At 43.2% G+C, this 18,662-nt stretch overlaps 1 protein-coding gene across 5 annotated transcripts in view; it reads right to left on the bottom strand.

Annotated features, from left to right (window-relative positions):
- Positions 1-18,662, bottom strand: part of PFKFB3 (6-phosphofructo-2-kinase/fructose-2,6-biphosphatase 3) — a 71,479-nt gene that overhangs the window by 13,621 nt on the left and 39,196 nt on the right. For 4 of the 5 annotated variants that reach the window (XM_042467651.1, XM_042467652.1, XM_042467654.1 and 1 more), the window contains exons 1-9: positions 16,823-17,436; positions 6,799-6,924; positions 6,162-6,258; positions 4,143-4,209; positions 3,262-3,336; positions 3,043-3,099; positions 2,000-2,124; positions 750-957; positions 37-183 (exon numbers count right to left, since the gene is read on the bottom strand). In XM_042467651.1, the coding sequence (XP_042323585.1) occupies positions 37-183; positions 750-957; positions 2,000-2,124; positions 3,043-3,099; positions 3,262-3,336; positions 4,143-4,209; positions 6,162-6,258; positions 6,799-6,924; positions 16,823-16,901 (981 nt within the window). In that variant the 5' untranslated portion in view covers positions 16,902-17,436. Of the gene's footprint in view, positions 1-36; positions 184-749; positions 958-1,999; positions 2,125-3,042; positions 3,100-3,261; positions 3,337-4,142; positions 4,210-6,161; positions 6,259-6,798; positions 6,925-16,822; positions 17,437-18,662 lie in introns of those variants that run through there. The other variant, XM_042467653.1, reaches the window with a different exon arrangement.

Genomic DNA, 18,662 nt, shown 5'->3' with positions numbered 1-18,662 from the left:
CTGCCAAGCCTGCAAGCCAACAAAGCCAATACTTACAGCATCAATTTCATTCAAGACTTTCCACTGCTCATAGGGCAGGTCAAGAGCTTCTGCTGTCTGGATTGTCCTCTTCAACTGGCTGGTCCAGACTTTGAGATCTTTCAGATTCTGCTCCTGGACAAAATGGTTCAGTGCAATGGAAAACTAGAAAAAGGAAAATAAGGAGGGAAAAGATGATGGAAGTGGCTTCTGATTCTCTGTTAACCCTCACTCTCATCAGGGTTGTTTTCAGAAATGGCAAGGAGAGGATCAACTGTGTCAACAATAAAGCAGGTATGTTTGCATTGAACTGAAGCCAAATTACATTGGGCCCTCCACATTAGCTGGAGTCAGGGACAAAGGACCCCCATGGAAGTGGGAAAAGTGGGGGGGGGACTATTTTCTAACCTGAAAGAACACCTCTCTAGGAATTTCTATGTCCTCCAGAACAACTCAATGGTCAACATCTGCTGGAAGATGACCACAGAATTGCACGAGAGGACTACAAATGGCTAGAAAAGTTTTGTCTAAAAATCTCTAGGTCCTCCAGCATGACTGGTCAACGTCCAGTAGAGTTACACTGGACAACCTAGAGATTCCTAGATAGAACATATCAAGTCCATTAATAAACAAATCCGGAAAAGTCAAAGCCACAGATGCAGAGGGATGACTATATACAGAAAGAAACCAATCCTTCACCCCAGAAGACAGGACACCCTCTAGAGTCCTACCTTTTTGCCTCTACCAGACAGCCCTGAGTCTCCTCCAATCTTCCCTTTGAGATTGTGTTCACTCTCGCCATGCCGGCACAAGTAGATCGTGCGGGGCTGGACATGGATGTTCATTAAATAGTAGACTATTCGACTCTGGATATGGTCTTGGACCCTGTTTACTAGGTACCGCCGGCCAACATCAATCACTTTGATAAGCGATAACTCTCTGAAGAAGAAAAGAAACACACCATGCAATGAATCAAAACCATCTGACCCAGTGAAATGTCAAATACCAAGATGGTGGAACACGTGTGATGTTGCACAGAGACCTTAGAGAAGGAACAGCCCTGTCCAAAATTTTTAACTCCATGAAATGAGCAACTCAGCTGCCATAGTGGGCAACATAAAACCATTTTAAGAATACACAAATCCCATACAGTCAGAGTGGAAATTGTGTGGACCTCCAGGTGCATTAGTCCCAACACCCCTAACTAACTAATAGTTAGGCCAATAGTGAGGAATGCTAGGAGTTGCAGTCCAACATCTGCCACATGATTCCCACCCTGATTCACAAATTGAGCCAATGATTTCAATAAGCTCAGACCCCACTGAAGTGGGGATTTTTCTCCTTTTCTGACTTTCACAACAGAGTCAGAGCAACTAACTTCACTCCTTAACCTGAATGTAGATTAAAAGATGCACTGTACTCATCCCAATCTTCTTGCCAGCAAGCTCACAAAAACAATTCAATGCTCTGGATTTCCTGTTTTGCACCTCAGTGCATTTTGATAGATTAAAATCAAGTGAGTAAAATTGTGAATATTTTCTGTGTGTACCTAGTGACTTTAGCAGGAATAATAAGCTTGTCAAAACTATTTCTTCATCCATTCTTCATTTTTTTCTCCTCCTAAGAGGAATTCTTAAAACAAAAAATTTAAACCTTTTTTTTCAAAAGAGTATATATATGTGTGTAAATTTAAATGCAATTTAAATACAGTATGCAATTTAGTTTTAGTAGTTTTAAAAAAGGAAAGACTATACCACAGTGAGGAGTGTTTGAGTTTTGGATTAGGACTCTGGGGGACCAGGGTTCAAATCCTCACTCATCAAAAGAACCCACTGGGTGACTCTGGCCAATTCATACTCTCTCAGCCCAAGAGAAGGGCAATGGCAAACCTCCTTTGAAAAAAAAATTACCAAGAAAACCTTAGATTAGGATTACCATAAATCAAAGTCCATTTTTAACAACACCAACACAGTATCCTTACCTGTCATAGTCATCTGGGTCAAGAGGCTGGTAACTGGACTGGTAACAGCTGATCCTCTTCATAAAATCTTCCATAGCATCATTTGAATTGCAGTCCTTATAATCTGGGCTAGACAACTTGACTTCCTAAAGACATACAAAGGGAGGAGAAGGGAAAGAAAATATAGAGAAACAAGATTTGGCATAAAACCAAGATAATTTTACTGCTGTGTTGGCAGAAGATGATTCAAGTCATCGCAGTGCTTGAGTGCCAGTTATAAGAATGTGATGGAGAAATTAGTGAGCCATTTTAGTCTCATGGGAAAAGGCTGATTCAAACAGCCCTTCAGAAAGAGAGCTGGACTTATGATCACCAGTTAATCTGAACAAGGCAAAAGTGAGGACTGATCATCTGGGTGGCCAGTAACTCTGCTCAGCTTCTGATCTAAAGATCCACTGTGGCCTGACTCCTTCCGGGGGTGGAGAATGAAAAGCAAACCATCCTTTGGCCACTGGAGCTCTCCATGCCGTCACAGTATCATGACTGGTCTAACTTTTACAAAGGAGCTAAAAGGCTGAAGGAGGACTTACTCAAAGTCACACATTAAGTCCAAGACCAGGTAAGTTCAGACAAGCCCAGTATAAACCAAATCTACTCAAGAATTCACCAGGTGTATCAAATCTTGGAAAAGTTAATTTTAGGGCTATGAGAGCCAGCATGGTATAGTGCTTTGAGGATTGGGGAAAGGGTCTGAATACCTCCTCAGCCATGGAAACCCACTGGGTGACCTTGAGCAAGTCACACTCTCTCAGTCTCAGGAGAAAGGCAAAGGCAGACCCTCTCTGAATAAAGCTTGCCAAGAAAACCTTGTGATAGGTTCACTGTAGGATCCATGTAAGTCAGTAACAACCTGAAGACACACAACAGGGCTACAATTGCCAGGTAGGGTTTCTGAAAATTGTAGTTCCAAAAAGAACTTTTATTGAGTCTATTCAATATCCAGCTCCCTCCAAGCCTGGAACGGATAAGACACTTGACAGAGAAAAGACACTTTTCATGCTTACCATAATGTTGGTGGCAACAACGGTTGGATCATTGCAGATAGATTCAATGAAGAACACCTGGTGGGTACAGGAGGGAAAAACACAAATAAAAATGGCAGATAGCAGAAACATATTTGAAGACTTTTTTTCAAATTATTAATCCATCTACTTCCCTATGAGCCATTATGACAAAAGCGACCACACTCATTTTCATCACTACCTTGGGGTTGTTTTACTCACTTTGAATCCATTTTCTTTGGCAAAATGCAAGATCATTGATCTTCTCTCTCGGGTTGTGTTTGTAGCATCAAAAACCTTTATTGCAGAAAACAAATTTTAAAAGGTTAGAATGCTTATTCTAAAAACAATAGGCATCTTTTTAATAAGCTGTTTCTCCCAAAGGAGAAGTCTAGAACCTAGCAGTAGAAAAATGGATCACTGGCAAATTGGACTACTGCGTATTGGCTGTCTTGTGAAGAAGACTGGACTTTAGAAAGCCGCCTTATATCAAATTAATTACCTATTTGATCCCAGATAGCACGAACTGCCATCATATCCTCAGGGACATATTTTGAAAATGACATATTTTGAAAACAAAGACTTGGAGACGCTGTTGGCTGAACCAGGAACCTTCTGCATACAAAGTATCAATTCTAGCACCATACAGAAGGACTCTACTCCAAGCAAGAGGGCAAAGCCAACACACAGAAATTGAGCTGTATTCAGGAATCCTAATGTTTGAGAGATCCTCAGCATGACCTCTTACAAATGTAAAAACACAGCAGTGGAGCCAGGAATAGTCAGAAAAAAAGAAAGAGTGGTTCAGACTGAAGATTCAGCTGAGCAAACCTGGAGAAAGGTTACTTTTTCAAACAACATCTTCCAGGATCCCCCATCTAACACGGCCAGTGGAAATGTGGGCAGTGAGGTTCTAGGAGATGCAGTCCAAAAAAGCAAACTTTTCCAAGCTTTGTTCCTGAGAGAAAGAGTGTAATGAATATGTTTTTTTTACTGCAGACCAGTTGCACATAAATGACCTAATACTGGAGAGCGAACATTATTCTGCCGGAGGCAGGGCCATAAGGGTTTTTGTTTTTTTAGAATAACAACCAACCACTCACCGCAATCTGACCCCCTTCCTCAGACAAGTACAGTTTGACGTCTCTCAAGGCAGCTAAGGCACACTGCCTGCAACAACAGGAAAAATGGGTTAAGGACACTCCAAATTACAGAGCAAATCAATCCATCTGTTTCAAAATCCTCCCCAGTTTCATCCCAATACATAATTCAGAATATGGTGGACTACCAAGGAAGTGATGCACAGAGGATTGTTTCCAGGGGAAATACCTACAGGGTGGTATAAGCATATTAAACTGTGGCTGATTAGTTAATACATTTATATGATGCAGCAGGGGTTTGTACAAACAGCTAACTATGTCCGGTCATTACCATTCTGATCAAGAGGAAGTGAAATTTCTCTGCAGATTTATCCACCACAATGAGGATTAGCATCTTACTTAGCTGAGAGGTATGCATGAGATCAAACTATTTTACATTCCAGACTTTAGTGATGATTCCACTAGAAATAACAATTGCACCACTCCTGAGATAGTTCTCTCATCTGAATTCCGCAAACCCGTTTCATATTTACTGAGCTGGACTGGGGGCCACAAGCTGTACCACAAATGTCTTCAACACAGATTTTCATTAACAAAACAAGTATCTGGACGTTTCCCTGACTATCCAAGGAACAGGAAATTAGGTAGAGGAGGTATTGTGTCTTGTGCAAACAGTCAGCTTGAACAGTCAATACAGAACAATGCTTCTATTTACAAAAGGTTGCTTTCAGATTATACCAGATTCCTCATAATGCTTTTCATAATGACAGAATCTTCCCTCGAGGGATGCTGAAGGCATAAATATCACAGACGCGTGGGGCCTGCAAAACTGGGGCGGCCTTCTGCTCACCCTGCAATTATTTCAGTGCCTCAGTATTTAATAGCAGAAAGATGGAAGAGGGATTTATCTGGGACCCAGGGTATGTGGGGGACACAGTAATAGGGTAGAAAAGGCTTGGCCTTTGCCATTGGATGTCTATTTTTTTTAAAAAAAATACTATTTTAAAAAAATGTTTTTAACTCTCTTCCAATATGATGAGACCAGACAGAGCCAGCTTGCCTCCTTTTTGTCCTCACACTTTCACCTTGACTCTTGATCTCTATCTTTGCCACTGTTGTTGTTGTTGTTGTGTGCCACTGTTGTTCTTTTGTGCCTTCAAGTCATTTCCGACTGATGGTGACCCTAAGGCAAACCTATTAAGGAGTTTTCTTGGCAAGTTTTGTTCAGAGGAGGTTTGCCATTGCCTTCCCCAAAGGTTGAGAGAGTGTGACTTGCCCAAGGCCACCCAGGGGGTTTCATGGCCCAGCAGGGAATTGAACCCTGGTCTACAGCATTATGCTGGCAAGAACTAGCTAGCCAGGACAGAGGACATTTGCAGAGTCAGGTACTACTCGCAATTGTTACAGATGAGAAAGCATGGTGGCCTGATATGAGGAGCTCTTGGACACATAAAAAGCCATACCTCCTAATGCACCTGAGACAATGTTCTACCACTTGTTAATTTGACTACAGAGAACCTGAGTCAAAGACTTCCATCTGTCAAGCAAAAGCAAGGTCATCCTCGCCATTTCAGATGGGTGAAAAACATCCTTTAATCCAGAAACAGCCCATGTCAATGGGGCAATGAATCCATTCCAGCGCTTACTTCATCCTTTAAAAGTGCTATCCAAGGTGTTGAAGTTATGGGAGAAATTTGGCATCTTGGATAGTTCCTCCAGGGCAGATTCACAGTTCATTAAATTGGAAGCTGCAATCTATTAAATCAAATATATATTGCACTGAAAAACATGTCAGTCCCAACAAGGGCAACTTGTTTCTTTTACCTTTCCTACTCAATAGGGTTTACCAAAAGGAAACAGACCATCAGCAGGAGCAGTATCTTGCATCTCCGCTCTGTCACTTGCCATGTCATCTTGGGGCAGTGTATTCAGTGGTATAAAAGGGTATTGCCACTTGGATGGCTGCAAGAATGACAAGGGGGCACTTGGCTCAATGGAATTCACAACCAGAGTCACACTTACTTGCGGACTTTCATCGCCTCCTCATTATCAGAACGAAAGAAGTTGTAGGAACTGTAATGTCTGACAGCCTCCCTGCGATATTCCCCAACGTTGAACACTGCAAGGCAAAGTAGGTAGGAATAGTCAGAAATAGCTCTCCAGGTGAGGTGCCCAAGCAGCAAACCAATGAAATTCAGTGAGCTTCCCAAAGTAAAAAGAGGCTGTGTGTATTCTAGAAGGAAGTGAGGACCTTATCTGATTGCCTCCAGGGCATGTAGGAATGTTTTTGTAAATGGATGAGAATGGGTTGAGTTTAGCTTCCTCCAGGTAGTTTATGTGCACAGCAACTGATTTGCACAAGTATGAACAGGCTGGTAATAGATTTATGGTGGAGGATGTTATTTAGAAAGCTGAACAAGGGACAGATAAATTAACAGGATAGCCTTCTCCATCTTGCTGTCCTTATTTTGGGATGGAATCACAGCATTTGTCTCCCAAGAGGCTCATCACATGGACATATCCTGGCTTGTCCTAACTGAGGCTACCAGTCCATCTAGGTCAATAGTTCCCCACCTTTGGTCCTCCAGGTATTTTGCACCATGTAGGAGATTGTTTGAAGTCACCCTGGTGCCCCCAATTTTAAAGAAACAAATCTCACCTTTTGTTGGAACGCCAATCCAATTGAGGTAGCGTGTCAGCTTCTTGGAAATGTAGGTTTTTCCACGAGCTGGGAGGCCAACCATAACAATCACCGTAGGGGAATTGGTAAGCTGCGGGCCACAAGCTGCGAGGGGCACAGGAGAGAAAGACAAAAGAAAAAAAGTGCTGGTGAGATAACTTAGGTTTAATGTAAAGTCGAAGGCTCTCATGGCCGGAATCCATAGTTTTTTGTGGGGGTTTTGGGCTATGTGGCCATGTTCTGGAAGAGTTTACTCCTGACGATTCGCCAGCATCTGTGGTTGTCTCCAATAGAGGAAGAATGCTAACCTACTGCACAGAATTATTGTAAGGATTACCAAGCTAATGTATGCAAAGTATTTTGCATAATGACAAAATGTTACACAAATGCAAATTCTATTGTTATATATTTGGTCTTTCCAAAGATCAAGGGGCTTGTGGAGACAACGGCTAGCAATTTGTCACACATCTGCCTTTCTGCTTCAGCTCTGAGACAGAATGTCGACTAGACATTAAAAACTGCAAAATCTTTTGACTCATCATTACAACAGACACGTGCCAGACAAAACAGACACTGCAGAGGGACTGGAAAAGAAAGCATATTACAGCAGCCAAGCTCCTACACACCACACACACACAGTCACACTTATCCTACTTAGTGCAGGCTTGTTTGTATATGGCATAGCTATGGGTGCTTTTGTCTTTGTCCTAATCACACATGCAAAGTTTGGCATTTTTGAATTCTATCTCTTATGGAAGGGTGGGCAACTCTAATAGGGGCCAATTTTTGGACTTGTGCCCTTACAATAAAAAGTGCCACTGCATCTTCAGCCATAATAATAATAATAATAATAATAATAATAATAATAATAATAATAATAATAATTTTATTTATATCTCCCGCTTCTCCCTTCGGATCGAAAATCAGTCCAAAATACGTCAGTCCAATGGCTCCTTCCAATTTTTACTACAGAGCTGTTTTTTTAATCTTTGAGGTGCATTTGTGGGTTGGAGGGGTTAAAAGACAGAGAAATAGCCTATTCCAAGCAAATATTCATTCTCTGTGAATGGCCTTTCCCCCCAGTTTGAACTTGATCTGCTGTTCAGGTGTCTCTCAGGTTGAATGTTACAAAAGCTTGCAAAAATTCCTCTCTTTTTTGGACTATAACTTCCAGTACCAATTCTTCAGCTGGGGAGTCTGGGAGCTTTAGTCCCAACAAGGAACTTTTCCAATCTCTGCTGTACCTCAACAGAGCAGAAAACTATTTACATGTAATATAAATTTGCCTTTCTCCCCCTCTGTTGCAATATTCGCAAGCCTGGCATGAAAGGTGTTTGTACCTCTTGGGGTGTGGTCCTATCCAGTACATCCCTATGGCAACAATAGGCAAACACATTGTACAATGCGGCACATGAGAGCATGACGACCAAAGGATCCATCAAACCACCCTTGTCATCCCTGGCGAAAACAAGTGTGGGGAGAAAGGTGAGCTTTTTGCACCCATGGATGGCACACCAAATGCCCAAGAGTTTTGGAATGGAACAATACCAAGTCCAGGAAAAAATCCCTGCCTTACTTTTCTTGCATTCCAAGCATCTTTGGGGTGAGGTTTCACTTGAGAACAAAAAGTTCCAAACACTGAAAAAAAATGCAACCTGCCAGCATCTGCAAGAGCCTTGCAGCCTGCAAATGTCTATGAGGGAATTGTTCTGTAATAATTTCTTCTATAAAGCCGCCCTGAACTTGCTGAATTGGAAACTCAGGATGCAGGCTGCTTCTAATTACAGTTATGGCTTAAACAAAGGACTAACTTTCTACAAGCAAGCAAAAACCCCTATGCACACCAAAAATGAGCAGAATGAATTTAGCTGGTTTATTTTGTTTCAAAGACAGATTCAGCCAAAGCATACTAGTTCAGAATAATGATCCGAGTGTTTTGTTAGTGGGCTAGTTTTCTCAATGCTTGGGGGAGCAGAGCTCACCGCAACGTCTGAAAATGAATGGAAAATGTACATAAGCACCTTCATGCAGAAAACTAATGAAAATTAGAATGCTTCCATGCACATGCAGAGAGCATCATTCACTGCTGATTACATGCAAGCCACAAATTTTCCACCAACAATTAATATTAAGAGAACAGAAAAGTACAGTCAGAAGAAAGGGGCTTCCAGACAGGCGCTGCCATCATCACCATCACTGCAGCTTTCTGAGTGTTCGGAGAAATCTATCTTTTGGCCAGATGTAGGTTTTGCATTAGGCAGATACCAGCCACTCACTAGTAGTCAAATCAGGCTTTCATGCAAAACAGTGCCTGGAACTGAAGAGCATCTCTCAAGAGACTCCCAAGCCAGCTTTCTCGCTTCCCTGCTTTTGAGCAATGCAACACATGCTTGGGTTATAAATATTAATCAGAAATGTAAAAGGAAAGAGGGAACTGATTTCCTCATCAGTTGCTCCCATGGGACAGTCTTTTCTCCCTGTATTTGCACTGCAGTGCAGGAATGGACTGGAACTTAACCTCTGAGCCTACATTTTACACTGTGGGCACCAATTACTAACCAGAGATGGAATGAAGGCAGATATAATTAAATTCTTTCTTCTGCCAAGGCTGAGATACACATACAGTTTTCTGGCCAAGTGCACCGGGCATTAAAATATTACTGGGAAACTGCAGCCAGTGTGGTTGCACAAACACTTACTTCCATGAATGCTTTTATTCCTGTAGCACTCCAATCTTTTGAATTCCAGTCAGTCTCTGTCTGATCAAGAGACCCAGAAGCCTCTGGGCTTCTCCAAATTTGTTTGAAAGGGTTTCCGAGAATGATTCATGCTTGTTTTGATCAACCAGTGTAACTTTCTATTACACACAGGGAGTTCATTCACTTGTCAGGAAAAGATGACACCCAGCCATGTATACTCTAGCACAGGAAAATACGAAACTATACATGCCAAGGGGGTTGGGTAGTAAAATACTGTACACTAAGGATAAAAAGGTTCAAAACAACATCCCAGCCTACCTTCCTTGTTTGAGAGGGCTTAGCTGCACATGCAATCCTGTACTCTAGGAACACAGTGATGGAGTTTTAAGTAACTTTAAAGGACCCAAAAATGGTACAGAAAGGCATCCCACCATTTCTACTGAGAGTTACCAATCCAACAAGTGGTGAACACAGTTCACTTAACACAGCATTCCATAATGACAACAGACCTACTGGTTCAAGACAGAACTCCCATTTCCACCCACCAGAACTATAGGAAACTGTGTTCAAATTAAACTATGAATTTTTCTTACATTATCCAGCTTCAGGCTCTTCCCTGAAGTGTGCCTTCAATAATAATAATAATAATAATAAAATTTTATTTATATACCGCCCTTCTAGAAAATCAGGGCGGTGAACAACAAGAAGGAACAATGCAATTATACAACCCAAGATAAAATACATTAAAAACAGTACAATAAAATAACAATAACATGTCGGCAAGACAATGGGGCAAGACACGGGGGGGGGAGAATTACTGGTCAGGGTAAGCTTGTTCAAATAAGTGGGTTTTTAACCCCTTCCTGAATTGAGGTAGGGAGGTGGCTGAGCGGAGCTCATAGGGCAGCGCGTTCCAGAGGTTGGGGGCAGAGATGGAGAAAGCCCTCCTAGAGGTGGAGTTGTATTTCACCTCTGGAACTCTTAACAATAGCTGCCCTGAAGATCGAAGTGTGCGGGGCGGATTGTACGGGGAGAGGCGGTCCTCCAGGTACCCTGGGCCCAAGCCATTTAGGGCTTTATAGGTAATTACCAACACCTTGTATTGCGCCCGGAAGCGAATAGGCAGCCAATGTAAGTCTTTAAGGACTGGAGTTATATGACTGGCCCTGGCAGTGCCAGTGACCAGACGGGCTGCCATATTCTGCACAAGTTGCAGCTTCAAGTCATTTTAGACTTAGGACAACCCTAAGGAGAGCCTATCATGGGGTTTTCTTGGCAAGATTTCTGCAGAGGAGGTTTGCCATTGCCTTTCCTGAGGCTGAGAGTGTGTGACTTGCCCATGGTCACCCAATGGGCTTCATAACCAAGCTGGGAATTAAACCCTGATCTCCAAGGTCATAGTCCAACTCTCAAACCACCACGCCAAACTGGCTTTTTATTTATTAATTAGATGATGATGATGATGATGATGATGATGACGACGACGACGACAACGATGATGATGATATTTGCTCATGGTCTCTTAGCCTGCTAGTGGTCCCAAGGTGACATATGTTAAATAAGGATAAAAGCACTGTCTTAAAAACAAACCAAAACCATTTTCTTTAAAAATCAGTACCTAAAAATCAGCCAATTAACTCAATAGCAAGAGTTAATCATGGTTTTAAAGACCATACAAAATAGTACAACCTTGGCTACCCACTAGAAGCTAAAAGGGAGTGTTAAGTGGCTTGAAAGAAACGGGGTTCTCTCATACTGCTATATGTATATTATGCTTAACTTGGGTTTCCTCCTATATTATGAAGTGGATAGAGAAGCAAAATTGAAATTAAAAACAATACAAAATCATTCAAAAACTATAAATACAAACTTTTCTCATCCCTTGCTTGCTCCTTTCTCAGATATCCACACTTTTTCCTTATTGATTTTTTTTAACTTTGTATTTCAACTTTTGCCATGCTTCTGTACTGTTTTTAATTTGCCTAACATGTTGCTAACCACCTCAAGTCCCTATAGCAGGAGAAAGGTGGGAAATAAATACACATTTTAAACTTTGTAAATGGTTTGGGTTTTAACCTTTATACTTTTTGAATGCTTTTGCGTAGTTTTCAATTTGTATTGTTTCAAATGCGTCGATAGCCACCTTGAGCCCCGATATCGGGAGAAAGGTGGGATATAAAGAAATATTTTGTGATCATTAGCTTCTAATGGAACAATGACAGAAAGAATGAATTTTGAATATTTTCAGACTTTCTACTAAAATTAAGTTTTAAAACAAGGGGACCCCTCTCCGACTGGTATGTTAAAAGTGTGTGCATACAGAGTCATGTGTGCATATATGTGTGTGTGGTCCATGCATAGCTCACATGCATAACATATACAAGTGAGTTCTCACGGATTCAGTGTCAGAAGATGCCTCTCACTGTCTCTCTCTCCATCCTCATCCCTGCCTCCTCCCACCTACACATCTCGGCCCATTACGCATCCTACGTGGGCGACGTGCAATGTGACATAAAATGAATGGACCGCTGCTAGGAATTCTGACTAAGGCATCTCTCCACAGCCAGCCACTCTCTTGCTAGGAGGAGGAGGAGGAGGAGCCAGGGAGTTAGGTATTGCTCAGACACACACAAAGCCAGATGCCATCTGAGGCCAGCAGAGCGCATGATGCTCTTAAAGGCGAAGTCACTCCCTTCTTTGCTCTTCCTGGTTTCATGCCATTTGCATCAGCTTAAGAACCCCCAGCATGAGCCTGAACAGAGTCCTAGATTCTGTTAGCCATCCTTTTGAAATTCCTCCTTGTTATTTGGAGTGGAACGGTTGTTCGTCTGGGTTTTGGGGTTGTTGGATTTGTTTGCTGGCAAAGTGGCAGTGAGTTAAGAAAACCTGGAGAGTTTGCCAAGATTCAAACACAGAGACAAAAGAATCAGAGATATAGACATTTTCCCAGTGTTGCATTTTTTTGCAGAAAACTTTCCATGCCATGTATATAGATAGATACACACACATATATCTAGCATTCTTCCAACAAGACAAGCATTGACAAATCTAGTGCACACTTGCCCATGGGAGAAATGAAAAATAACATATGACAACCTCTCCTGAGCAAATATACAGTATAGCAAAATAAATAAATATGCAATATAGTGAAAAAAGGATGCACAACTAGTTATACTGAATCAGAATTCCTTTTCAGTCTGAAATGGAACTGATGAATACTGCAGTGACTTAGTGAAGCGGAAGGTATTAAGTACAGTTATACCTGAGCAAAAGAAAGCTAGACTGTTGACATAATATATATCAGGGGCTTCTCTCTTGAGATATGTAGTATGTGTTATTATTTCAATATGTTATATTACAAATATTCCAGGAAAATAATTTTCACAAAAAAAGTGTTGAATGTTTTTGAATAAAACATTGAAATGTGCTAAATCACACATTATTTAGAGCTCTGGAACGTTTTCCAAAAATAATTTTCCAGTTCAACCTTATCTGAAAAACCCACATCACCATCAAGAACACATGGAAAATCCAGGGACAGCGAAGATGCCTTCCCAAACACGAACATGGAAATCTCTGAAAAAAGCAATGCTGCCTATGGGCCTGGATGTCAAGGGAGAGAAAAAATGGGATTCCGTGACTTAACAGCATTGTTTCATTTTTGCTTGAACAGCTACGAATTTGATGAAGAACTCGGTTGGATAGCTCACTGAACATTCATTTGAAAAACGATCCAGCCAAGTATATCTACATATGCATCTCATCTATGTCTTCTATGCTCCCCTGCTTCACTTTCAGTTTCCAAAATTCTGCCTCAAGCAACAGGAGAAGGAATATCCATCCACTTTGAGCCTTTATAATTTTTATACTGGATGAAAGCATCCAGTTAAGACTGCAGTCATAAATCATACCTAGAGACATCATATAAACACAGAGAGAGAGATGGATAGACACAATCAAGGAAGCCGCAGCCCTAGATTTGTAGGACATTAGCAGGGCGCTCTTAGACATCTCATTCATACGGTCTCCGTAAGTCAAAGGCCAACCTGACAGCAATTAACAACAAAGACACAAATCCCCACTGAACTCAGCAGATTTCTTTCAGATTTACAGGTCAACAGTTGTGCAGCAAAGCAGTAAAGCTGATCACCTACGAAAGTCTCATTAAGTGAATGTGGCCGACTTTGGAGTAAAACGGTTTCCATCTGGGGTCTTGACATGTCTCCAGAGAAATACAACTGAACAAAATTTTCCCAAAACTAGACTGATCTTCCACCAGAAAAAAAACGAGCAAACAATCTATTTGAATCAACTGCTTTTTTAAAAACAACTCAGAACCCTATAGTTATCTAGACAAAAGTAAATTTCATACTTAATGACTCATAAGTAAATTTCAGGTTATTAATACTTTCTTCCAGGTAGATGTAAACATGACTGCAGCCTAGATCGTTTTGTAGTCCTCCCACCCAACATACTAAAGCATTGATAGAAACCATCTTTTTCCAAGAAAGAAATTTGAAAGACAGTAAATATGAGTCACCCAAAGTAGAGACACTTGAAGTGTTTCACAGACTTCATCAAGGGAACATCTAAAATGTACTTGGAGAGTTCTACAGCTCCCTTTTCCCTTCTGTCTGGGGATGATGGGGTTGTAAATCGACATCAAGTGCTGTCCAAAACACTTGGACAGCTCCTGCTTAGGGAAGGTTGTTCTATGGGGGTATTCTTAATGCAAAGCTAGTGTCACATTACAAAGCCAGTTTTAAAAGTGGCATTTTAAAATGGTTTTGAATCTCTTCTTCACTTTTGATATGCACATCACATTGTACTTCACTCTGGGAACCTTGATGGGAAGAAGAGCAAGTGACAATTATTTTTTAATAAAATATGTAACATATTGAAACATGTGTGGTCCCCAGGCTGCAAACTTGTAACCCAAAGACATACAGCCCCAAACTGCTAACCAACTGTCACTGCCTGCAGGATTTTAATCAGAAAGAAGTGGTCTTTCAGGACAACAGATAACAGAATTACTCATTTCAGCATCATCTCGATGCACTAAGGGAAAGTCCAGTGGGATTCACCTGGAAGCATTATTCAGCTCCATCCAAAGAACAGAAGCATGGAGGAAACAGTTCAGCATCATTTATCCTCCCTCTTTAAACCAATATACATTTATTTTAAAGAGGCAGGTTATGTGCGCAAAGAGAATATAAGTGATCCTAACTCCCAATGGCCAAGGGTAAGGATCACTTATATTCTCTTCCTCTCTCTCTATGGCCATCTTTCTCTCATCCAAAGCAGTCTTGTGGTACAGCTGGTAATCAGCTCAGCCAAGAGGTTGCATCACACTGGAAGACCTTAAAAATGCTCATGAGATACAGAGCCAGGAGAATGAATGAATGAATGAAACAGGCTCTTTCCCCCACCCACAACTCTAAGGATAATTGCAGTCACTGGGGGGTTTTATTAAAGGCCATATAAAGGAAGGAGGGATTGGACGGAGATTAACTCAGTGCCAATTCAGTCGGTCAGTCTGAGTAGGAAAAGCTCAAAGTTTGCAATTCCAAAGGCAGAATAATCCCAGACTTGCTTTATAGAGTAGAGGAGGGAATTGAAATATTATCTGGCCTGGATATTGGAACTATCATACTAAGCTACGCAATGCATGGAGGTGTGTTTTATTTGAAGACACTGTGGACAAGGTTGTGTGCATTTGAGCTTATTTCTCTCAAGGGAAGGAGCAGCCCTCATCTCGGATGAGCTTGCAAGTTGCCTTCCCATGCGGCTGGGCTCATTTCTTAAGTCATAAGTATTATTATTTGTAATGGTACATCCATGTTCTGCTTGCGGCACATTATACTCCAGCATGCAGAGATGGATAAGCATTTGTAATGCATGTGAGAGAGTGTCGGTTTAGCTTCTGCTGCGGGGGTCAGAGTAGATGACCTCTTAGAAACTCCAAAATCATGACTACAGAAGGAGGTGATTGCCAGCGTATGACGTGACGCATGTAGTCCTGAAGGAAAGGAATAAGAGAAATATATAATCCATTCTTTGGGGGGGGGGGGTTAGAAGTACTTTTCAAAGTGTTTCAATTTATTTGATCCTCACAACAGCCTGACAAGGAAGGCCAGAGTGCTTTGCCTCTGAAATGGGGGCTAGTCCAGTGACCTGCCTCCTGTGCTTGGATCCTGTTGGACCGTGGCATGTGGGCAAAAGCATGTTGCGCTGTTGCATAATCCATCACTGTTTTCATTATTTGAAATGCTTCAGGTCATGGAGCCAGGCGCAAAGATGACAGATAAGAAAAGGGGACACATGTGGCCCCACAAGGCTATTTTCGTGGCCCTCGACTGCCCTTCTCCTGCCCTCCTAAATGCCAAACAAACTCCCTTTCCCAACAGAGTCCAGGGTGAGCAGCTATCCTAACTTCACAGGAGGACAAGGCGACGCAAAATGTAGGACACATTGGCGGAGGAGAAATCATGGAAGGTACCCCACCAAAAGAAAGGCTAGGAAATACTCCTCCCAATGCAAATGAGTGGCCCTTTTGGAGGACCAAATGGAGGAACCTTTGGACTTGCTCCTGGAGGGGAGGCTGCGATGGAGGACAGGTCCTGGAAAAGGAGGGCCCCTGGTCACCCTCTTCTCCCCCAGACCCAGCCTCCGCCTCCGCAGCCTCCCAGCACCAGCCAAGCGCAGCGAAGCAGACAGCATCCCAGGTCAGCCTCATCCCCTGAGGAGGAAGGAAGGAAGGAAGGAAGGAAGGAAGGAAGGAAGGAAGGAAGGAAGGAAGGAAGGAAGGGCGAAGTGGGAGACGTGAGCCCTGGCCTTTCCCAGCCTGGCAGAGCATCCCTTCCCAGCAGCTCCGGCTGAAGGCGGCCCACGTGCGCCTCCTCCCTCGCTCCTCTCCCCACAAAAGAGACCCACAGCCATCCTCCAGAGGCAATGCATGCTGGGGCCTGGATCAGCCCAACCGGTCCTGGGTTCGAATCCTGGCTCAGCCATGGAATTCGCGGGGGGGGGGGGCTTGGGGGGCAAGGGCCACTCTCTCAGTCTCTCTAAAAGGAGGATTTCTGTAGTCCTCCCCGAAAAAGAGGAAGAATGCAAAGATATAGCCGTGTCAGTCTGTACAAGCAGAAGTTAGAGAGATCTGGTAGCACCTTTGAGAGGAAGACCAAGGCAAGGGCCCTCGTGGCACCCCAGGACCCCCCCCCCCCCCCTGCCCCAACCCCCCCTCTCCTCGCAGCCTGGCTGCCTCCCTCCCTCCTTCCCCTGGATCCGGCTTGGCTTCTACTCACATCTGTGGGGCAGGGCCGGGTGGTTGTCCGGGGGGAGCCAAATCTTCTGGATGCGGCTCTGGGTCAGTTCCATGGGCATCCTCCTGAAGAAGGGACCAAGAGCAGGAGGAGGAAGAAAGAAGAGGCCAAAAGCAGGGAGGAGGTGGCGATGGAGGGCCCTGGGCCCCTCGCCCTCCTGGGATCAGGCCTCTGGCCCCCAACCAGGGGAAGGAAAAGCAAAGCCCTCTTCAGTCCCAGCAGGGAACAAAAGGATGGGAGGCAAGGCCTCGCCAAAATTGGGGGCAAGACTCCTTTCCCTCTTCAGTCCTAAGGAAAAAAGGGATGGAGCTCCTTGCTAAAAAAGTCAATGTACGTTTCCCCTTCAAGGGAAGAAAGGGATGGGAGGAGACTCCTTTTAGGGTCTCTTTTTTCCTCTTCAGTCCTAGAGAATAAAAGGATGGGAGCAGATGCCTTGCAAAAAAAAAGAGATTCCCTTTCCAGTCCTAGGGAATAAAGGGAGGGGAGCCAAGTCCTTGCAAGGAAAGAAAAGAGCCAGCAGCAGGAGGAGGAGGAGGGCTAGGAGTGCGGCTGCTGCTGCTGCTTGCCTTCCTTCGGAGGCTGAGAAGGACTCTGCTGCTGCTGCCACCAGCGCTGCTGCCTTTTCAAGAGACCGGCCGGCAAAAGGCCCGTGACGTCACTCCTCCCAAAGGGCGGGGGACATTCTCGCGCCTGCTCTCGCTTCCCTGAAGGAAGGAGCCGTCTCTCTGCCGCCCCCCTCTGGCCCCTGGCGGAGCTGCAGGGGAACAAAAGGACTAGAGCAAGCCATGCTTCGCTGGGAGGGGAGTGGCTGCTGCATCCGCACTGCAAAAATGATCCAGTTTGGCCCCGCTTTAACTGCCCTGACTCAGTGCTGTAGAGTTTTGGGAACTGTAGCTTTGTGAGACATGTAGCCTTCTCTTGCCAGAGAGCTCTAGGGCCACAGCAAACTGCAACTCCTAGGATTCCATAGCACTGAGCCATGGCAGTTAAAGTGGGGTCAAACTGGATGGTTTCTGAAGTGCAGATAGGGCCAAACTGGTGCCAAACTGGATTATATCTGCAGTGCAGACACAGCCAAATTGGGGTCAAACTGGGTTGTTTCTGCAGTGCAGATGCAGCCAAACTGGTGTCAAACTGGATTATATCTGCAGTGCAGATGCAGCCAGTTTTTTTCAAAATAATAAATATTAATTATCTCTAGCCTCTCAGTCATGATTTTATAAAGTATGGTAGATAAGAGACACTCCAAAAGCAATCCTGCTGCCAGGCTTAAGCCTTTTCCAATTCTTGCTTGGATTCATTTGGAAATACCAGCACTGCAGAGATAAAGCAGTTTGACGCCTCTTCAACTGCCATGGCTCAATGCTGTGGAATTCTGGGATCTGTACTTTGGTGAGCTATTTGGCCTTCCCTGTCAGAAAGCTGTGGTGCCACAACAAACTACAAATACCAGCATCCCATAGCATTGATCCAAGGCAGAGAAAGCGGTGTCAAACTGCTTTATTTCTGCAGTGTGGCTGTAAAGATGTATAAAGATTGTGGCCTTCAGCACTTTACTTCTTTCACTGAAACTGTAAGGACAGTATAGGGCATTTCTGCGCATGCTTACTCAGAAGTAAATCTCCGTCCAATGAGATTTACTTTTTAAAAATGCTTTCATGTTATTTTAATTCTGTGCTTGGTTTAATGATGTTTTCAATCTTTATATGACTTTAATTTTAAAGCTGTATCTCTTTTTACCTTTGTAAGCCACCTTGAGTCTCGCATTCAGGGGGAAAGCAGGATATAAATAAATACATAATAGAAAAGCAGGACCGAAGTT

This window comes from Sceloporus undulatus, chromosome 5 (genome assembly GCF_019175285.1).
Source record: "Sceloporus undulatus isolate JIND9_A2432 ecotype Alabama chromosome 5, SceUnd_v1.1, whole genome shotgun sequence".
Lineage (NCBI taxonomy): Eukaryota > Metazoa > Chordata > Lepidosauria > Squamata > Phrynosomatidae > Sceloporus > Sceloporus undulatus.
Note: the sequence above shows the minus strand (reverse complement) of the source record. Positions and strands in the feature narration are given on the sequence as shown.